Source organism: Nasonia vitripennis, unplaced genomic scaffold (assembly GCF_009193385.2).
Source record: "Nasonia vitripennis strain AsymCx unplaced genomic scaffold, Nvit_psr_1.1 unplaced0248, whole genome shotgun sequence".
NCBI lineage: Eukaryota > Metazoa > Arthropoda > Insecta > Hymenoptera > Pteromalidae > Nasonia > Nasonia vitripennis.
In genome coordinates this window covers 106739-129909 of record NW_022280027.1, presented here as the reverse complement: position 1 = coordinate 129909, position 23171 = coordinate 106739, and the positions used below count along the sequence as shown (strand labels likewise).

The 23171-nt window shown below is 31.7% G+C and overlaps 2 protein-coding genes, 1 long non-coding RNA gene and 1 pseudogene across 3 annotated transcripts; 3 read left to right on the top strand and 1 right to left on the bottom strand.

Annotated features, from left to right (window-relative positions):
• Positions 1 to 366: 366 nt before the first annotated feature.
• On the top strand, positions 367 to 1448 carry LOC100678195. Its single transcript, XM_016986482.1, has 4 exons — positions 367 to 482; positions 560 to 813; positions 1000 to 1205; positions 1293 to 1448. Exons 1-4 carry the CDS (start codon positions 367 to 369, stop codon positions 1446 to 1448), a joined length of 732 nt encoding a protein of 243 aa, XP_016841971.1.
• A 1260-nt stretch (positions 1449 to 2708) lies between these two features.
• On the top strand, positions 2709 to 4930 carry LOC116418352 (annotated as a pseudogene).
• Positions 4931 to 12072: 7142 nt separating this feature from the next.
• On the bottom strand, positions 12073 to 15337 carry LOC116418349. Its single transcript, XR_004228363.2, has 4 exons — positions 14914 to 15337; positions 14069 to 14165; positions 13781 to 14001; positions 12073 to 12599 (listed from the first exon to the last, which is right to left on the bottom strand). It is a non-coding gene; the product is annotated as an uncharacterized LOC116418349 (long non-coding RNA).
• LOC116418348 lies at positions 15338 to 18093 on the top strand. Its single transcript, XM_031933433.2, has 2 exons — positions 15338 to 15454; positions 15650 to 18093. Exon 2 carries the CDS (start codon positions 16156 to 16158, stop codon positions 17596 to 17598), a length of 1443 nt encoding a protein of 480 aa, XP_031789293.1. The 5' UTR covers positions 15338 to 15454; positions 15650 to 16155; the 3' UTR covers positions 17599 to 18093.
• The last annotated feature ends 5078 nt before the right edge of the window (positions 18094 to 23171 follow it).

Genomic DNA, 23171 nt, shown 5'->3' with positions numbered 1-23171 from the left:
GCAAGTGGCGTCATGATCCAATTCGCCACGCATTTTTAACACGGCATCGGCAATCTCTCCTCTAATCTCTGCTACTGTGGAGTTCACGATCTACCAACTTCTGTTTGTCTTGTGCAGCGCTGCACAAGACAAACAGAAGTAAAATGCCTAGTTATAAAGAAGAACGAATTATAAAAAAAAATTATGCCAATATGTTAAATTTGATGCTACTTTTGAGGATTGTCAAAAAAAAAATATAAAAAGACTAGAAGATGGTGGGTAAAACCACATTTGAGAAACGAGATTCGTTCTCAATTTGGAGCATATCATACAGTTTTTATATATTTCAAACTTTGTAATCATGAAGAGTTCATTGAATTTATGCACATGAACACTGATGCATTTTCAACTCTGTATGACTTGATGGAACAAAGGTTGAGAAAGCAAACAATAAATTTTCGAGAACCGCTTGATCCAGAATTAAAATTAGCATTTGTTTTATGGTAAGATTAATAAAGAATTATTGATTGATTTTACGTATAGTTAACATTACATGACTCTTATATGTGTACATTTAAAGGTTTCTTGGACATGGAGGGAACGTAAAGCAGGCTGCATTAATGTTTCACATTGGAACTTCTACTGCGTACCAATTACTTAAAGATATTTGCGTCAATTTGGTTCATGTTTTAAATCCACTGTATGTTCCAAAGCCAACTAGAGCAAAATGGATTGAGATAGCTAATTTATACGAACAATTGTTGAATTTTCCCAATTGTATTGGAGCTTTAGATGGCAAGCATATCGACATTGAACAACCTGCATCAGCTGGCAGTTTTTTTTTTGGTTGTATAAGAAGAAACATACTTTTATACTAATGGCTATTGCTGATGCAAAAAAAGTTTTGTTTGGTACAGTATAGGAGACTTTGGTAAGATATTATATTTATATACATTATTAAATTGATCCAAAATAAGATAATCCATTTTATTATTATATTCTAATTAAATATAATTGTAGGTTCTCTAAATGATGCCAGTGTATTCTCTGATACAGATTTTGCTTCTCAATTAGCAAATGACGAGTTAGATATTCCTCCATCAAGGCCACTACCGAACACAGATATAGAAATGCCTTTCATGTTTATAGCCGATGAAATTTTTGCATTGAGCAAACATCTTATGAAGTCTTTTAGTAAATCTGGAGAATTGAGAGTAGAAGAAAAGGTTTTTAATTACAGATTGAAAAGAGCCAGATTATGTATAGAATGTGCTTTTGGAATGATAGTAAAAAAGTATCAAATTTTGCAACAGAAATTAAAATTTGATTTAACAACTAGTCATTTTATAGTCGCTGCAATCATATGTTTGCATAATTTCCTGATTACAAGTGCAGAGTACAATATGGATGATGTAAATGAAGAAGTTGTAGAAGGTAATAATCAGAACGAAGAGAATCAGAATCTGTGATTGACACCTGTACAACAAAGACAGCTATTAACAGCCTATTTCTCTTCAGATGCTGGCTCAGTTGATTGGCAATTAGACTATATTTAAAGTGGTTTGAATGTTACTAGAAGCTCGTGGTGATTTGCTGAACAACCAACAAAAGAACAAAATTAACGAAAACTTTCAAATACTATTTATTGTTTATAGTTAGATAGGTGAGCGATAGATAATATTGTAAGGGTGTTATAGCAATAAATTTTGTAAAGAATTTTGTAAAAGGACTTGTTGAAAAATAAAAAAATTACTTTTATGTGCTTGAAACATACATCTATTGATACATTTTTGTCACTATTGATACAGTTATTTGTTTACAAATAAAATACTAGTTTTGGAAATATTGAACAATAAATAATAATGATAGATGTTAAATAATAATGATAATGTTGTGTTAAGTATAATTACAAGTATAGTATGAAATGAACAAGGATTACAATTTATCTAATTTTGATCTTTAAATGAACTAATTAGGCATCGAAGTATCGGACTTTGGTAGATCGTGAACCCCACAGTAGTTATGTTGCGGACATGTAGCGCCACCACATCACACGGAACAGACACAACACAGTCGCAACGCACTCAATGTGGAAAGTCCCTAATTGACGAAATGTAAAGTGCGTTCTATGACGCAGACGCAACAGTCAGGGATGGCAACCGGAAGTGCAGAAAGTTGCACCGAATGGCTAGCTTCAGACCACGGCGCGTAGAAAATAAATTTCTATAGTCCGTAGCGCGAGAGTCGCTCTTCTGCAGTGCGTTCTGCTAGGCGCATGTAAACAGCTGTGCATAAATCCTCGCAGTGTACGCGTACTTGTTGCTCAAACCCCTTCTCGTGCTGCTAATAGTTGTAATAGTGTAGTGTTGTAAAATGTGCGAACAAAAGCAGGGATTCCAGCAGTTGTGGGTGTACGGGAGATGCTGCTGTTTTGTGAATTGTCAAGTTGTAAAATGTGTGCTGCAGCAGTCGAGCTCATTGCTTCAGATGTTCTGGACCATCGCTGTACTTATTCTCTTATACAGAAGCTATTGCACACTTGAACAAAACTGGCGAGTGAACAGTCTGCCTTTCACACAGAGCTCTAAAATCAAGATGTTAGGTTGGGATGGATTTAATATTTGCAACGGTTGAGGTGATGACTGAGAAGAGTTTATCGATTATGTTGTGACTGCCAAAGTTTCATTAGACGTGCAACCTGATGCCTTCCCTGGTGTCACAGAGACTTCATGCGAGACCAGAATCCAGAAAAAAACAACGTTGGATTAGTCATTCATCAGTCAAGCGTATGATAAATGTATAGCTGGATATTTTTCTACTTTGACATAAATTTTGCTTGTTTAATATGAAATATTTATTGCAGTCATGTATGCACCTACCCTATTTGACTCTGTTGAAAAAATTTGGTCTGGAAATCCAATTATTATACGCATAAAATGGTTCACCACTGCCTTGAATTGCTCATTAATGAGATGGGGCATGTGTTGTTCAAAATTCTGGTCACTGTGGTACAATGCAGGAATGGTCTCAACAATTCTACTATTTCCAATATCGATAGTAGTCATTTTAAAGTGACACTTAACATTTGGCTGTACAATTCAGCATCGCCAAATGAAAAGAAAGAACAAGTATTGGAACTTATGGTAAATTTAATTGTATTTTTATTACCATTCTATTATTAGTGTTCTTGAAAGTTATAAAAATAATTTAATCGTCACCAGGTTCCAGGAGTTGACATTCCTTACAACGAGATGGGATACTACGTGCTCTCATTAATATTATGCAGTGCTGTGCATGAGATGGGACGTGCTATGGTAGCAGTTAGAGAAGATGTACGCTGATTTTTCTTGACAAATGCTGGTGTCTTCATCAAAGATATCTCACTGGTAAGTTGTAATACACTTTAGATCTTCTTGTTATAAACCAGTAATTGCATACTTGAAAATGTATTTCAGTAATCTCCTCTATTAGTACCTTCTGGACTTTTAACAGGAGATGTAGTACACAGAATTTATTACTGTTACGTAAAGAATTCAACAAATTGGAGAACGTGTATTCTGCAAGCAACTCGGGCTACTGTGTAACGGATAAGATGGTGCAGGTATTTTCTTAACTAAGCAAGCTGATCCTTAAAATTAATCGATGCAGATTTTAATAAAGTTTAATTTTTAGGAATTAGATAAATCTTTTCTGGCTCCTGACAAAAACAATGGAGTCCATAACTGCTGTGATCAGCACAATGTAGAAAAGGGATATTTATGTATTGAGCATTTAGAAGGGTTTGACATTCAGGCTCTCAAAGGTGCCATACACTTTTGCCTTCCTACTCGAGCAATTGTACAAAGCTTCCATAATTTGTGTCAAAACAATGCCTTATGTTAAGACCTGTGTTGAACAACAAAGGTAACTTTTTAGTTTGAAAATTTATAAATTTCTTTATTATTATTTTGACTGATAAATATCTCATTTACAGATTGTACAAATTTTCCAGAGGCCTTCATTTTACTCTGCAAGTGAGACTCCCTTAAGAAGCAAGATACAGCATCAGAGTGCACGCTCAATGATTACTTTGGCCATAACAACCACATTTACATTGCTCCTTGGGTTTAATTTGATAAATATGTACCTGCATAAAATGTAGACTATGTGACTTATTATACAGTTATTGTGATGTATAAGCTAGGGCAACTATATAAAAATGTACAGATATTTACTGCTGATGAATTTATAAATATAAAAACAGGAAAATAAATATAAGAGGATATACATACACATAACAAATATTGTGACTCTTAATTACACTTTATTACGTTGATGAAAAAGAATATTAATATGCATAATTAACTTTGTATAATTTTATCTATGTTTATGTATGTATGCTTTATTTATTTATTTATTTATTTATTTATTTTTTTTGCAAAAATTGAAATGATATAAGTATAGATGTAATGGAATTAAAAAAAATGCTGATTCGAACAACAAAATTATACTTTTATATTGTAGTACACAACACGTTCTTATTCAAATGTACAGTAGATATTGTAGTGTAGAGGATAATTGTTACGGTTAATTGTTATTTTGACCTATACATATGTATACCGATGAATCTGAGTAAAATGACCGATGTATGATTATTCCTTTAGTGTAAAATCCTTTTTGTATTGTTTACAAGAGTGTTTCGTATAATATTCCGTACAATACTATTGTTTATTGAAATAAACATCGACCATTTCTTATAAGATTGAAGAGGCATAAGTTCGCGAACAAAATAGCATATATGAATCTAATGTATATAACTCCAAACAATTAGCTTTAATTGCATACCATTCTAGAAAACCGTCTCACTCCCAACCGAATTTCTGGGCTTAACCGGTAATTATCCTTCGTTTAACTTTCACAGTCTCGTGCGCCTAGTTGCCCCGGAGAATAAAAATAAAAAGGTAGAAATCCACGTGCTATGCATGTGTCCTCGAGTATTGTACACTCCTTTATAATTAATTTTATAATTTATAATTTTTTCTCATTGTAGTCCGTCCTTATCTTTGTACATTATGAGCACACACAAATAAAATTCTTTTTACTGTGTTCGACCTAAATTCTTTTTTCTCGCAGCGATTATTAGGAAGCATTAGAGTCATTGACTAAAATAATATTCATTTAGCCAAATTTATCTTTTCTATAATATTGATTTTACATGAATTATACAATCGTATAATTTGGTGATATTTACAAATAATTTTGAGTATTCCATTGTGGCTGCTTTTTTCAACTTCAATGGGGTTTTTGAAATTTGAAACCACTGCGAATTACCCGCCATCATTTTTTTCACTAATGCTGGGTACAGATTGGCCAATCAGGAAACGCGAATCGCGATCGCTAACAACCTCGGTGCATTGTATCTCAAACAGCTCAGTTGTCATTTGGGCTTCGCCGCTAGTACATTGCAAAAAACTTGTATTTTGTGAGATAAGCTAAGTATAGATCAGGAGTAAGGACTTGGAGGATACGTTTCTATACGAGCTGGTGGATCGTAAGCGCAGATACATCACACCCGGACTGCAGTCAGGACTTGCAGCATACGTTTGTACGTGCTGTCACATCGTAAGCTGAAGGATTTGGAGGATACATTTGCTCGAGCTGTTAAGGATTGACTGCGTGAAAAGTAAGCGATTCATTTCAAATTATACATATATATATATATATATATATATATATATATATATATATATATATATATATATATATATATGTATATATATTTAGACATGTGTAATAAATATTCCCTGCGTGCTTCTGATGTGCTGTCCTTTGAACATGCTTCGGTTCATAGCACGTATAATAGCGCGATATCGTCGTTACTTAGCATCAAAATTGTGTTGTAGTTGTCTCATAAACAGACAAAAGTGATTTCTGCCGGCAGAAATAATGTCGGATGAAATAATTCCGAAACCCCAATAGAGCCCAAGCTATGGCATCTTTTTTCAAGCTGCTGCATTTGTTGTCCTTTCCAAACAGTCGACATGCTCATTTCTCGGAACTGCGCGATCGGGAAAAAACAAATCGGTGATTTTCCCCTGCGAGCCCCTCTCCTCCTCTCGCCTCGTTTCTTCTGTTAGGCGTGCTTGCATTTCAGCGTGTGTATGTGCATGGTTTTAGCGAAACTAAAAATTTTACTATTACAAAGCTTCCTCTACGAAGAAGCAATTTAAAATTCCTTACAATTCGTAACATTTGTGGCTCATTCTATTCTAATTTTTTTATTCTAAAAATACATGGTAATCAATCTATTCCTTATCTAACTGTCAGTTTTAAACAAAAAAAATTGTAGATGAATTTTATTCTTTTTACTCTCGTAAACGTTGGACAAAGAAAACTCGTTTTTCCCGTTTGATGAACAAACAAATGAAAATGATGAACGGAACGGAGAAAACATAGAACGGGCGTAGCGCCTTTACAGTTGCTAGTTACTAGCAAAGTTTTCTACGAATATGCGTTCGCGCCTACGGAAGTGTTTGCGCGTATACAGTCGAGATCTCAACTTTTGCACTATTCGGGAGTTCAATTATAGTTTATCTAAAAGCTGGATGGAATGAAATTGAAAAAAAATTAATTTATCGATATCTCGTAAATCACGGAGGTTTGAAAAAAAAACATGAAACAATCCACCATTTCCAAAAATGTTATACGAATCAAGCCTTCTTATTCTCATAATTCTTGGGCAACAAATCGAGTTGGTTTAAGCTGTTATTTGATCAAAAATTATAAATTCAATACAATTAAAACCGATTAAGTTTTATAATCGTTTAAATCGAAAAAATCGGTTTTCATTCTGTAATTCCGGATCACAATTTCGTATTTTTATTGGTCATTTTTAGCAGGGAAGGCTCATCCCTTTCTTCCCTATGTATATCTTCCCGAATCGATTGGGACGTGGTAGAACTTTTAGCAATCATTATACACGAAATTCGAGCGAGAAATTTGTTTTTTCATTTTCCCGAGTATGGATGACATAAGTATTTCCGTAGTATATTCCGTATCTCGGCGGCGGCTTCAAGAACGCCCTATCTCGGCTGCTGCTTCGAGAACGCTCTATCTTGGCAACTTGAAGAACGCCCCATCTAAACCATATTTTTTGTACTATATACAGCTAATCAAGAAGCAAAGCTTCAATGCAAAATTGGTTTTGTAACACACGAACGATTTTCGCTTTTTTCGTACCTATTTAACGGGATTAAAGTGACTCTTTAACGCCCGCTGCTTCGAGAAGCAGGCGTTTTCTATTTTTTTTTTGGCTATTTTCTATTTTTTTTCAAAACGCCCGCCGGGCGAAAAAAAATAAAAACGCTACTGCTAAAATTTTTCGGAAAATTATATATATATATATATATTCATTTATTTATTTATGTAACACGCGAACGTTTTTCGCGTTTTTCGTACCTATTAATAGGGAATAAAGTGACTCTTTTTTGACCGGCGAGCAAATAAGTTATTTTAGCGGGCAATAAAAACCTTTATTGCCCGCATATTCAAACAGCGGGCAATAATGGCCTTTATTGCCCACTAAAATGAATTAGCGGGCAATAATTGCATTATTTATTTATTTTATATAATGTTTGAACAAGACTCGTCTGCGGCTCGTAAACGCCCTCGCCTTCGGCTCGGGCTAACTCGCCTTGACTCGTACTGCAAAATCCACACTCGGACTAAAAAAGCCCACTTTACGCCCTTGGTACACAATATACTATTTTACCGCGGAAAATTTATATTATCGTCCGTCGTTCTTTTATTACACACCATAAAGCGCAATTTTTTGAAACCGTTTTAACTCGAAAACTAAGTTCTAACCTTTAGAAAAAAAAACACGATGATTGAAAGTTATTCGGACTATGCGTTATATATATACACATACATGCATGTGTGTGTGTGTGCGTGTGTGTGTGTGTTTCCTGATTCTGAATTCGGGAAAAAAATGTAATCTATTTTATGGTCATATTTTGGCCATTTTTCGATTTTTGAAGAAATAGTTTTGCTTTATTTGAAATGTTATAATTGGTACTATAAAATCTGCAGTAGTCTTCCTGAAAGAGCATAAAATTGCCTACTTTTTCCCGCAAGATTTTCTATATTGACCGTTCCGTTCAATTGTTATGATGAGTAAGCTGTTTTTTTTAACATTTGTATCTCCAAGACTAAATTGTCAAATGTTACAATGTGTCAGTAAAAAAAAAGTAATATACATTTGCTGTAAAAATTTTAAGCCATTTTGACGACTAGTTTTTGAGCTAGATATTGAAAACTAAAAAAAAGAAGAATAGTATATTGTGTACCAAGGGCGTAAAGTGGGCTTTTTTAGGCCGAGTGTGGAGTTTGCAGTACGAGTCAAGGCGAGTTAGCCCGACCCGGAGGCGAGGGCGTTTACGAGCCGCATACGAGTACTGCAACCACACGAGGCCAAAAAGCCCGCTTAGCCCTTGGTGCACACCATATTTTTTGTAACGCATGTACTGATTTTTAGAAGATTTGCCAATGAATTCAGTAGCGGGCGTAAAAATACTTTTACGCCCGCTGCTGCATTTTTTCGCCCGCCGGTCGGAAAACGACTAATTCAGTCCCTAATTTTGGGTCAAAAAGACGCGCAAATCGTGCATGTGTTACAAAAATATATCTTTTGACTACCTCGGCTAAGTTCTTTTTGCAGCTTATGAAACCGATTATTTTAAAAGATATTAAGGATCAAATTTTTTCTCTCACCCTGTACACCCTGTATAACCAAAAATCATTGTTTCTTTGTAATAGTAAAATTTTCAGTTTCGCTAAAACTTCGTAGGAACATGTTTTGAGAATTTTTGGCGTTAGAGATCCCACTATCAAAGTATAATAGGGACGTGACTCGCGCCGTCATCGCGTCGTATACTTCGTAATTTTACTCGCCAGCGCGGCGCTATCGCGCTTCTTGAGAGAAAGTTTTAAAAAATTGCGATGCGTACATTAACATACTAGGTATTTGTAATGTGGCACACGCACTATATCTTAAAACTGTATTATTTACTCTATTAATATCAAATAACTAAAGCCATTAAAACTATTTATTTAGTTTAAGCCTCACAGTTTGTTTCATTAAGTTTCATTTTTCACGATTTATTGCAATTTTGGGTGCTTTCTGCTGTAATTAAGGCTTGGTTCAGTATAACCTATTAAAGCTCAAACTTATTTCTTCATTAATTAACAATTTCAAAAAATTTAAGCAACGGATGAATAAGTACTTTGCCTCTCTCTCTCTCTCTCCCTGCTGAAAACGAAGGATTGAGTCGGATTAAAAGTATATAAAGTCCAACTTAATCCTTTTTGGATCCGGATTCTTGCTCCGATTTTTCGTAATTCGCAAGTATTAATACTAGTTCAGAAGAGATTGATATGATTAAATCTGGTTTAATCCGATCAAATATTTTATCAAGTATTTTGTAAAACGTATTTGCATAATTTTAATTCTTCTGCCTAGTCCTCGTTAAAAAAAAGGATTGAAACGGATTAAGAAAAACCAATACGTTTCAATCCGTTTTTTGAATCCATTTAAGTCCATTCTTATCCTTATTAATCCGTTTCAATCCGTAAAATATATTTTTTCAACGTAGTTGGATTGAAACTGATTGAAATGGATAGATCATAAAATATTTTCAATCCGTTTTTTGAACATTTTAGGTACGTTTCAATATGTTTCGATCCTTTTTTTTAACGAGGTAGTTTTAGTACCTTTTTTTAATTCGAATTTTTGTTTTTTAACTTACGTTCAATTATTTTGAATACATATGAATCAGTGATAAACTGATTTTAATTTTATTTATATCCAATGCAATCCGTTCTAATGTATATTTAATTCTTCTTTTTTTTTATTTGATTGTTGTATTTCAATCCATTTCGATCCTATTCTTTCAGCCTTCCTAATACTTTTGAATATGTTCTTCCGCAATTTATATTTATCTAAATCCAATTGAATTCATTTTAATAGGTCTTCTATTCTTATATATTTATTTTATTTAACGTTGGATTAATCCGTTTCAACCCCGTTTTTTCAGATTTTTTTATACAATTAAATCAATTTTTTTTATTTTAATTAGATTAAATCCGTTTGAATTAGTATCTAATAACCTATTAAAAAATATAACTGAAATTTTGTAAAACTATAAATTATTAATATAAAATGGAGCATGCATAAATAAAATTAATATTATAATTTAAATATTTTATTATGAAAATAAAAATTCAACATTGGTTGAAGTATAAACTGTTGTTCAATCTAAATACATTGTAAATTTCACACTTTACAGACTTATGTGAATATTCATATCACCGATTCACAGACTCATTTTCAGTCTTTTTATAAAAAAAAAGAAAATACAAAAGTAAACTAGAAAATTAATAAGAAACGCTTTAAAGATATATCATAATTAAATGAGAAATGTTAAATCACAAATAATTTACTTTTCATTTGCCTTTTTTTGCAATGATTCTTTGGCACATTGTTTAAAGCTATATTATTTTAAACAACGTAACTATAAAATATAACTTTATAAACTATTGTGAGTTAATACTCAGTTCACAGTAGACTTATTAATCTTTTAACTAATACAAAAGCTATTGTGACTTAATATTAGTAATTCAGACTTAGTTGTCTTGTAACTAAAATAAAAAAAAAAACAGAAAACTAATAAGATGCGCTTTTGAACATATTACATAAATAATGTAAACAAAATCTTTCATTAAATTACAAAAAATGTTTTTGAATTTGCCATTTTCATGCAAATTACTTAAGTACGTATTTTTTAAGATAGCTCCATTGTTTAATATAAGATGTTTCAGTATATATGGATTCATGGTATATATATATATATATATATACTAGTGGGGCTCCGCCCCCCTGCTCGCTTCGCTCGCCAACCCCCTATTGTAGTTTCTGTGTGATTTTATCTTCAAAATTTTATTTTCATGAACTGATAATTATGTTCTGGATGGTTGAAAATGATCGATCTTATTGTATAAGAAAACCTGTTACTGGAAGTAAAAGTATTGTTTAACATTGAACTTCTACTATTAATGGCATTTAAAATAGTTTTAGCTAGTTTTTGAAGTTTTCTGACGCTTGAAATTCATCATTTGAATTTATATATATATTTTTTTTTAAATTAATTTTAATTTTTTTTAATGTTCTTAATGTTTAAATCTTTGTGCCGCAAAAGGCATCTATAAAATGATAGACTTTTCGAGTTGCGCGCCATTGGGAGACGTGAGGTGATCCTGAAAATTAAATTATTTGGAAAACTGTCTCTTTATTCTGTCTCTCTAGTTCTGTCTGACTACTCATATTACCTGAAAATTCATCGAGGTCTTTGATCTCGCTTATCTTGTCCATTTTGTTGTTTATTCAATCAGTGAATCATCTATAATGATTATACTTTCTGATGGTTCTTTGAGTTCTTTGAACTCAATTATTCCCTAACTTATTTACACGTTATTAATAATTAACTTTAATCTTATAACTTAAATAAAATTAGAGATCTTCAATATCTGGTTCTCTTGGAACTGATACTTCTTACCTTAACCTAAACCTTAATTCTATTTAATATTATCCAATTTAAATCTATCATAATATGTTATAAATTTGTATTTAATTGGACTGTTAATGCGGCCTTATTTTACTACGCAATAGCGTTGTGAAAGTATGACGGTCTCAAGCCCGATAACGCAGAGAGCAGTCATGTTATTTGGTGGGGGGGTGGTGGGGGGGCCAGGCGGGGGGGTGGTGGAGGGGCGATGGGGGGGTGGTGGGGGGGTGGTGGGGGGGTTTTTGAGATTTTCGAAAATAACAGAAAAATGAAAGAATTTTACGTGTTTTGGTGGGGGGGCCAAGGTGGGGGGTGGTGGAGGGGTGGTGGGGGGTGGTGGGGGGGGGTAGTGGGGGGGTGGTGGGGGGGAGTCTTGCCAAAATGACTATATAATATAGGAAGATATATATATATATATATATATATATATGTAAATTATTTTTGAAATTAAATATAGTAATTAATGCTTCAGATAATTAATATGCAACCCTACTTATAATAATGTTTACGAAAACGTTTTATATTAAATAGCGGAGCATATCTTAAAATCTTCGGAAGATCAGACTTTTTGTACATCAGGTCAGAATAATAATTATAAGATTTTTATGATTCTTCATCTGAACTAGCAGCAGGTGTTGCATCTTCCGACTGATCCTGAGATTTAGGAGACCAATCAAACAATTCATCTTCATGATCAGATAAATTCAATGTCCCCTTATCTGCACCTTGTGAAACCTGTTTATTATTTAATTCGTCCTTATCTACTATTTCTTCTGGAACTTGTGCATCTTTATCGATTTCTTGTGAAACTGGTGCACCATTTAATTTGTCATCAATAATTTCATTGGAATCCTCTTCAACATTTTTTTAACCCTTTTAGCCGTAATTTCTTTATGGTCATCCCTCTTTCTTTTGGTTCCACTTGTTGACTCTTCCTTGACGGTTTTTAAGTCAGCAATTTTTTTTTGCGCAAAGTCTTAAACTTTGAAAAAAGCTTTTCTTGTAAATGTTCATATAACTCTATAAATAAAAAATAAAAAATAATTTACAATATTACGATTTGAAATATTTCAAGATACTATTATTTATAATCCGTTTCAATCCGACTATATATCTAAAGAATATATTTTACAAATTGAAATAGATTTGCAATGGATTTGAACAAACTTGATAAAGAAACCGGATTGAAATAAATTTTTTTTTAATTCGATCCAATATGAAATTTTGAATAGGGATATATTTTGTTTATAATTTTAGAACAGTATGTGTAAAAAATTGTATATTTTATTCTGTTTTGATCAAAATAAATAAGAAGGTTGTATTATATATCAAGATTATTTATATTATTAAAGTATATTTATCAAGGGGCGCGACAGCGCCGCGCTGGCAAGAAAAAGTACGATTTGTCGACAGCGCAACCCTATATACTTTGAAATTGGGTTTTCTTAACCTTAAAAAAATCGCGAGAGCATTTAAATGTCATTACTATTGCGCGTATGCGCAATCTGTTGGTATCTACTTGAATATATTAACCTAATCTTTCATGATTAAAAAGATTCATCCAAAAATATTAAGTTATTAACTTAATATTGCAAGTTGAAAATTTGCTCGGTATATTTCTTTTCGTTCAGAGTTTCCATCCTCTCCCGATTTTTTTCGTCTCCTCCGGTCACGTGACTTCCGGTGAGGTTAGGTATTATACACCAGTGGTTAAAGTGGTTCATCTACTTTACCGACATTCGTCCGCTACTCGGCGACACACGCGATTCTATGCATATAATAATGCTATAAGATTATATGCGCGATGCGATCAATGTCTAAAGCAATAGTAGCTTATTGTTTATCGAATAGATCAAGATTTCATGAAGTGCAATAGCAAGGGGCATATGCTTTGTAAAAGATGTGGAATCTCCCAAAAAAACTTTTTTCAAAAGTGAAAACCTTGGCAAGAAAAAGACTAATAAACGTAGTGAAATCTCTAAATATTAAAATGTCAAGTAAATGTTTTTTGCTATACGCATTAAGATATAAAATTAAAGTTAAAATTAGTTTTCCCAAAAAATGATATCTTAATGCGTATAGCAAAAAACATTTACTTGACATTTTAATATTTAGAGATTTCACTACGTTTATTAGTCTTTTTCTTGCCAAGGTTTTCACTTTTGAAAAAAGTTTTTTTGGGAGATATTAATGACCCTTACTTTCACATGCGTTGATTTTTTTCGTCCAATTTTTTAACAGAGTTTCTGTTGCCTTTTCCTTTTTTGTTACTCTCATTTCCCGTAATGGTACTTATGAGAAGAATTTCTTCATCGAAAACGGCAATTAGAATATTACCAGCTAATTGACGAGCAGTTGCTGATTTGGTATTTATTCTGTTATATGCTATTTCTGGTATCCACTCATCATTACCAATATGAACCTATAAAACAATTGTTGAAATGTACAACTTCTAGTAATTTATAAATATTTCAAACCTATATCAATACAATTGTCAGTAGTTCTGGTTCTCAGAAAAGATGGAAAATTACTGTCGTAGCCATCATTGGTACTCTCTTTACCATTGGCTAATTTTTCTAATCTCATCTGTTTGAATCATAAGTATAATATGAATTAGTATAAACTATTTTTGTGATTGTGCTACTACTTCCCTTTTCAAAAGAAATACGTATTTTTTGTATGTGATTTTTGTGCACAATAAAATTATGTACCTCTGCATGTACTAATTTGGGAGCGCAGTTGCATACAAAAGTATGTGATAAATAAGGTACAGAATAAAAATACCAAAATTACTTATCGATTTTAAGCATTTTCAAATAAAAATAATTAAAAAGTTTTAATAAATTTAACTTTTTATACATCTGATGCGCAATAATCGAAGTACCATGCGAATAGTATAACGCCAAAAATAGGTAATATGTCTATGTTAAATGTCATATTAATTTAAATTTTATAAACAAATTAAAGTAAAACGTCAGATAATATAGACATACAACCTATTTTTAGTGTTAACTATTCGCATGGTACTTCGATTATTGCGCACCAGGAATCTGAAAAATTAAATTTATATTTTTAATTATTTTAATTTAAAAAGGCTTAAAATCAATATGTAATTTTGGTATGTATTCGTACTATGTACCTTTATCACATACTTTTGTATGCAACTGCAGTCCCAAATTAGTACATGCAGAGGTACATAATTATATTATATGTAGAAATATCACATACAAAAAATACGTAACAAAAATACGTATTTCTTTTTAACAGGGTTAAAATGACAAAAGAAAAAATTTCTATACCTTTTATTATATTTAAGTCACTTTATAATACATACCTTTGGTTTAATTTTATCACTTTTCGTTTGAACAACTTGAATTTTCTTTTCTTTACTTTGTTCACCATCCGTTTGTATCTCTAATTTATACTCCGTTTCTTTTCTACTAATTTTATTTTTTACAAATTCAGTCTCGTTATCATTAGTCTTCTGTTTTTCTATAAACTGAGTAAAAACAGATTTGAATCCAATGCTTTCATTCCCATTTTCTTTATTATTTAATAACTGTATATAGTCTTACTTATAAATACTTAACTTATAAATAGTCATCATGGGTCATTTTTGTAATATGAACTGTTTTTAGCTTTTTCTTGTAAACGCGTTAAAAATAAAATTGCTTATTTCATATGAATTATAGTGATTATTATTATTTTCTTAGCTAATAGCAGCACCAGCTACTCTTCAGCTGTAGTAAGTGGAAATGAAACTAATGAAAATGTAGAGCAATCAATAAGTCAGAGAATTGAATCAGCTTTGACTGAAAGTGCAAATATTTGTGAAGAACAGAATCAAATATATCCTAATGATATTAAAAATACAGGTAAAATATGTATCGTATTGTTAAATTTCGTATTAAAACGGACTGAATAGAATGCTAACCATTTTAATCCGATCCAGTTCGTTGTAATATTTCATAAATTCGTTTTAATCCGAAAAGACAGCTAGTGTAATACTATTTTTAATTTTTAAATATAAATTGTAATAATTAATCTAGTTTATTTATTTATTTACCTAGATGCAGTTAGAAACAATGACATGGAAAATGAATCAACTTATGACATTGAATTTATTTTCAAATGATATCCGAGATACTGATGATTTATCATTTCGAACTACTGATACTGACGATAGTGAGGCAAATGAATTCGATTATGAAGATCAGCAGTTCGACGATCGTAAAATAATGTTTGAAACTTCGAAATTGACTATAAGTGATGTAATGACGTTAGTTATGGCTTTTTCAATAAGATTCAAGATATCAGACGTAGGAAGATCGGAATTAATAAATATGATTAAATTATTTGCTGGGCCACAAGTTAATGATATAAATATTTCTAAGTATAGATTTCAACAAAAATTTGATCCACCAAATGAAACAAGTATGATTCATTATTACTGTATGAGTTGTAAGCAACAAATTCTATACTATATCAACTTAAAAGAGCGATTTAGGAAACAAAAAAAACATGTGCTATATGTAACGCTCAATGTGAAATAACAACGAAATCGAAGAATTATTTCATGTCTGTCGATTTGAAGTATCAACTGAAAATGATGTTTGATTCCGTAGAAATTAAAAAAGAAATATTTGATTTTATTAATAAGATGGATAATAGAAACAATGATGAGATCGCTATTAGAGATATTTATGATAGTGAATTGTATAAAAAAATAAATAGTGATACAAATATGAAGTACATAACTTATAACCTTAGTACTGATGGGGCGCCTTTGACTAAAAGTGGCAAAAGAGGTTTCTGGCCTCTTCAAATAATTCTCAACTGTTTACCTCCAAAAAGTAGGTTTAAATATTCTCTTATTTGTGGAATGTTAACATGTACTGAAGAACCCAATAGCGATTTAGCAAATCTGTACTTCAACAATTTTAAGGAGCAAGCAGCACTTTTGTATAATGAAGGTATTTCAGTGACTGATTTGAACGAACAAAAAATTATTATTAAATTCTGTCCACTAGCAATTCCCGTAGATTCTGTATGTCGACCAATTGTACAGAATCGTATTAAATTCAACGGTTATTTCGGATGCAGTTGGTGTTACCACCGAGGAGAATATATAAAAGATGTATCAGGAATAAGATATGGTTTATTAGAAATCGATCCAGAAATTAGAAGTCACGCCAGTCATTTGAAGGATATAAAAATCATAAATTCTAAGAATTTAAATTTGACTAAAATAATAAGTGAAAGAGGGGTTAAAGGCGACATTACTTCTATAACAAAATTACCACACATAGACATGGTTTGGTCATTTTCATATGACTATATGCATGGTCTTCTTGCTGGTGTAGAGCAACAAATTTTTAAAAAATGGACAGATTCAAAATCAATATCCAACTTTAAATTGACTAATCAAGAAATAAAAGTAATCAATCAACGATTATTATCCATTCAACCAACGCAAGACATCCACAGGCAACCACGCTCATTAAAAGAAAAAGGAAATTGGAAAAGTGCTGAAATTAAGTCTTGGTGCTTAATTTACAGCTTGCCATGTTTACAAGGCATACTTGATGATACAGCTTTAAAACACTATTCTTTGTTAGTAAAAAGTTTATACGTATTGCTAAACAATAATATTACTAAAGAAGAATTGGATCAATGTGAAAGTGACTTACTGGAATTTGTTGGGAAATATGAGATATATTACGGCATTGAAAATATGACCTTTAACATACACACTTTACTATATGTTGTTGACTCCGTGAAAAAAAGTGGTCCTCTTTGGTCCAATTCAACATTCCCTTTTGAAAGTAACATCTTCCAATTGAAACAATTACTTAATGGTCCGAACGGAATGGATAAACAAATGATAAGGAAACATTTACAAAGATTGCATTTCAAAACTGATACCGTAGATTATTCTTCTGATGAAATAAGAAATTATTGTTCTAATTTATATAAATACAAAACTCTTTCAACACATTATGGTTTTTGGAGAAGATGATGTTATTTTTATTGGAAAAAAACGTTTCAAAAAAGTCAATGAAACATATTGTAAAGTGTACAAGAAATGTATATTCAGAGGAAAAGTTTTACATAGTATAAACTATACGAATGTGACTAAGACCAACGATTCAACAGTTCAACTACATTCAAACGATTTTGGTCAAATAATAGATATTATGAAAATTGGAAATCAATGTCACTTGAAACTATCTAAAATAACTACATTTACGGAAAATCCTTTTAACGTTCCACATATAAGAAAAATTTTTTCTGAAGACTTCAAAGATTTTATAGTAGTTCCAATTACTCAGGTAAAATGTAAAATTGTTTTGGTAAATATTCGAACATCTAGATACTTATGTCAGCTACCAAATGACTTTGAAGTGCTGTAATAACCCTTACAATGTATGCCATTAATATTTGAATGAAAATGTGTATAAATTATATGTAAATAAAATAATAAGATATAATAAAATATTACAGTATATATAAGTAATATCAAAAATAAATTTTTTTAATTTACTTCAAATGGGGATTATTACGTATAACTCAATAAATTTATAGATTGAAACGGATTGCAACGAACAAGTCGATCAATAATTTTTTAATCCGCTACAGTCCGTTATTATCCTTCAAAAATCTGTATATGAATTCGGCGTAATCAAATTAAAACTGATCAGAATGTGATTATGATAAAATATTTTTCAGATCCGTTTTGTAAGCATTTTAGTTCCGTTTCAATATGTTTGAATCCAAAATTTTAATTAAGAAATTATTGAAATCGCAATTTAAAATAATTTATGCACAATACTGATACATCACAATACCAAATATAAATTGATACATCAAGAGGGTCTCAAAGTCAATTAAAAATTCAAATTCCACGCCACAATATTTTACCCATTGGAAAACAACTAATTTATGCTCAAAACTAATAATAAATACTAAATTGATATAATATCCACGACAATAAATATACAAACAAGATTAATGAAATTCACCAAACGTTAAAAATAAGGATTGAAAAGTACTGAAACATACCTACAATTTTCAAATAACGGATTGCAAATATTTTATGATGATGAACCTATAATTAATAATTAAATGTTTTAATTATTAATTAAAAATGGATAATTAACAACTTTTTCAACACTGATTGAAACCTTATTGAACGAAATTTATATGAATCCGATTAACGCAAATAAAATCGATAGTATTATACTCTTAAATACAAAAAATGGAATTCAAGAGGATTCATAGTAAATAGTAATAAATTATATAGAAAAGTATTAGAACGAATGAACCTATATAGTATTCAAATCATATTCAGAAAGATTCATGTGAATCCAATTAATAGTGTGGTCGAATAAAGTGTATCCTTCAATACAAAAAATGGGATTCGTGCGGATTCATAGTAAATAATAGTGTATAATTTATAAAAGTATTAAAGCAAACGAGCCTATATCGTATTAAGTATTAATTCAAAAAGATTTATGTAAATCCGAATATCGCGAATATAATCGTGTGCATCCTTCTATACAAAAAAAATGGAATTTGTGCGTATTCATAAAGATTTTGAAAAAGAAGCATTAAAGATAATTTCCAGTAAACGTATTTAAATTAATTTAAAAAGGATTCGCGTTAATCCGATTATCACGTATATAATCACACATCGAATTGCTATATATAATCTTGATATTGAAATAGATTCAAATGAACTGACATAAATCCTAAATAAAAGCATTCATTTCGATTCGGACTCATTACTCATTAGAACGGATTCACAACTTTGGATTCATGTCAAGTCACCGGATTCAGCAAATCTTTTTGAATCTCCTATGAATCCCCTGTTTTCAGCAGGGCTCTCTCTCTTTGCGAAACTAGCTTTTTCCATTCGTTTTTTGTGCACATGTCGAACCAATTATATTATTTGTATAAGCGTATGTATTATGCCTTTTTTCGTCGAGTCATAAAATTTATTGACCTACACAGCAACATGGCTACAAATTTTTCTTGGGTCGACAAGCTTCCGGACAATGTAGTCCGATGTAAGCTTTGCGGGGTTGAAATGTCAGACAAAAAATTTGCTATTAAAAGGCATGCTAGTCGTGCACACCCGCAATTACTGATTGAAGATGATGCGAGGTCAAAGAAGAAGAAGAACAACAACAACATCAAGGAGAAGGAAGTTTTCCAGGAATCTAAGGAATCATCATCATGTCAAGATTTAAATAGCGAGGTACTCGATGAATATCAGTCTACTAGGAACGACATGGTGGATGAAGAACCAGTTGAAGGACAAATGGGATACGATTATACAAAGGCAGTAATCGTAAAGTGGAACAAGGACGAGGATTACAAAAAAAATATTGATTTGAGTAGAATAAAGGAGGATAAAGTTACTTGTATCCCTTGCAAAGCAGTTTTACGTGCCAGAAACAACATCATCGAAAATCATTTCAGAACTTCCAATCATTTGATTAAAACTGGTGTTATTCCCGATCCTTTCAAAGTAGACGTTGCAGCTGCAGAAATCAGGTATGCCGGTACAATGCTAGAAAATCACCTATCCTTCTTACAAGCTGAGAATATTCTTCGCGATTTGAAAAGTATCGCACCTGACTCGGATACTCTTAAGAATATGAATGTAGGAAGAAAAAAAGCTCGTGCTATAGTAGAACAAATTATTTCTCCGACACATAAAGAACGCTTAAGAGATATTCTGCAGCATACAGAATTTTCTGTATGCATCGATGAATCAACAGACATTTCGATTCATTCTTCAATATGCATCATGATTAGGTATATAGATGAAGTAAATACAAAAATTCATGATTCATTATGGGATGTGATTCCTGCTTATGAGAAAGGGAAAAAGATTAAAATGGATGCTGGGCACGTATTTGATAAAATCATACAAAGCTTCAAAGAAGCTGATGTGTCTTTAGAAAACATAATTGCTTTTTGTTCGGACACTTGCAATTTGATGATGGGTGAAAAGAATTCGGTAGCTACAAGATTTAAGGAATTGTCACCAAACATTAGTATTGTGAAGTGCGATTGCCATATTCAAAATTTGATTGTTGAAGAGGCAGTCCATTTTTTGCACCGGAGATTGCGGAGCTTGTGTTGAGCCTTCACAATTATATTATGAGCAGTTCAAACCGAGTTACGAACTGGTACACATGCCAAATGAACATAAACGTTCCTTTGTTAAAGGTTTTGAAATACAATCCTCTTAGATGGTCATCGCTATATTTAGGTATATTGCGAATATTACGAAGGAAAACATGTTTGATTACATTTTTTAAAAATGAAGTTATTATGAACAATAAGAAATCCGATGAAGCTTCAAATATTTATAAGCAACTGAGAGATCCCCTCATTCATGCCTCATTACTTTTTTTAGAAGCCACGCTCTCCAGATTAGTAAGCGCGAATGAAACATTACAAAGTGAGAAGCCAATTATAACGGAGACGTTAACAGAAATGACAACAGTTTACGATGACTTTTTGAGAATGTATATGAGAGAAGAATATGTCAACAACACTAAAATAGAAGATGTAAATCCAGGAGAAGAAAGTCAATTTTTAAACTTGTCCGATGTTTATATCGGCAAAAAGACTGTTGAATATTTTGACCAGCATAAAAACAAAGTAGAAGGCACGCGGAATACCGACATTAAAGAAATGGAGCTCAATTTCAGAAAAACATGTCAACTTATGTTGATGAGCTCAATTTCAGAAAAACATGTCAACTTATGTTGATGAGCTCAATTTCAGAAAAACATGTCAACTTATGTTGATGAAATGTTGCCAGAAAATGAAAATAAAATGCAATTTAGAAGATAAGAAATTTTTGTTCAATGAAAAAAATGCTTTAGATATCAATTTTAGGAAGGAGCATTACAATCTTGAAGTTGCTTTCAAAGCATTTGCGCAATTCAGAGTAACTAAGGACTCTAATTCAAGATTAAAAATTAATGAGGAATGGCGTTTGATCACAGAATGTAAATTTTCAGATGAAATTTTATAGAAATTGAAAACTGCTGAACGAACTGATGAATTTTGGTTTATCCTCAGTGATTGCGCTGACGAAAATGGTACAAAATTGTTTGAGAATGTATCTCACTTTGCGCTGAGTGTTCTTTGCATTCCAAATGCAAATGCCGCACCTGAAAGATTATGGAGTGTGCAAGGATTAATTAAGACAAAATTACGTAACAAATTATCTTTTGAAGTTTTAAGAGCTATTTTATTAGCAGGACAGTATGTAAATGACATAGGAGGTGTGTTAAAATTTGTACCCACGGATGATATGATAGAATCCATGAAAAGTTTGCGTATCGGAAGAAGAAAATCAAGTAAATCAAATAATTTAGAACAAAGTGAATACGATAGCGTTTATTTATCTATGAAATTAAAAGAAACATGTATCAACGAAGAACTAATGTTTAAAAAAAAAATACTCTGATATGTCAGACTCTAACGATATTTGCAATATGAGCCTTTTTGATGAGGATGAAGATTTTTTTACAGATTTTGAGGATGAAATGTTGCCAATAAATGAAGGCAAATTTGTGGTCAACGAGGAGGATGATGCATTTTTTGATTAATATGACAACAATCATTATGATAAGTTACAGATGAAATTCGATGAATGCGATGACATTACAAAAAATACGATAATTGATCAATTGCTTTGTGATGAAGAAACGAAAAACTGTAAAAGAGAACACGTTCCAGTAGCTACTAAAGTAGAAATGGACAATGATGAAATGCCAGACTGTAAATAAGGAAAATATGAGGTGAAGGTGGAACATGAAAACAAATATGATATATTTTCAAATGCAATCGAAAATAATAATAATTATGATCAGTTACAAGTCAAATCAGAAAACTTTGAAGAGAACAATGAGGAGACGAATTATACAGTTACTGAGAATGTTTTTAACGTAGACACACAAAACATTAAAGAAAAAAACATTTCAGCAGATACCATGGTACATGTATCTTCAACCCTGTGTAAGAAAGTTGCGTTATTGAGACTGGAAATGATGTTACCTAATGGTTTAATTGACGACATGAGTTATTACATGGCTTCAAATGAAAACCGTACACTAGGAAAATACAGAGGAATAATCGATCATCCAATCAGAGATTACAGAGATTTCGATAATAATAATAGAAAGCCAGTTATCTGCACGAAAGATCATGAAGTACTGCTCTTCATTAATGAATATAAGTCTTTGAGAATGGAAACTGGAAACGCCAAAGATTTATATATTGATGGCGATGTAGTAGATGCTTTTAGTATGATAAAAGAAAAGCAATGGAAAAATTGTGTATCGGTTCCTACTCAACATACAAAAATTGTGCTGAAAGAAATTTCAGAGAAAGAAATTGATCCTGACTGGTTTATGTTTCATTTGCAAGGCGAATTTAAAAGAAAAATATTAATGCCTTATGAAACCCAGGAGCATTGGTGCTTATTTGTAGTTGATGTTGATAAACGTGTGTTACTTCACATTGACCCCTTGCAAAATGAAAATAAAAATAAAAAGAGTAGAC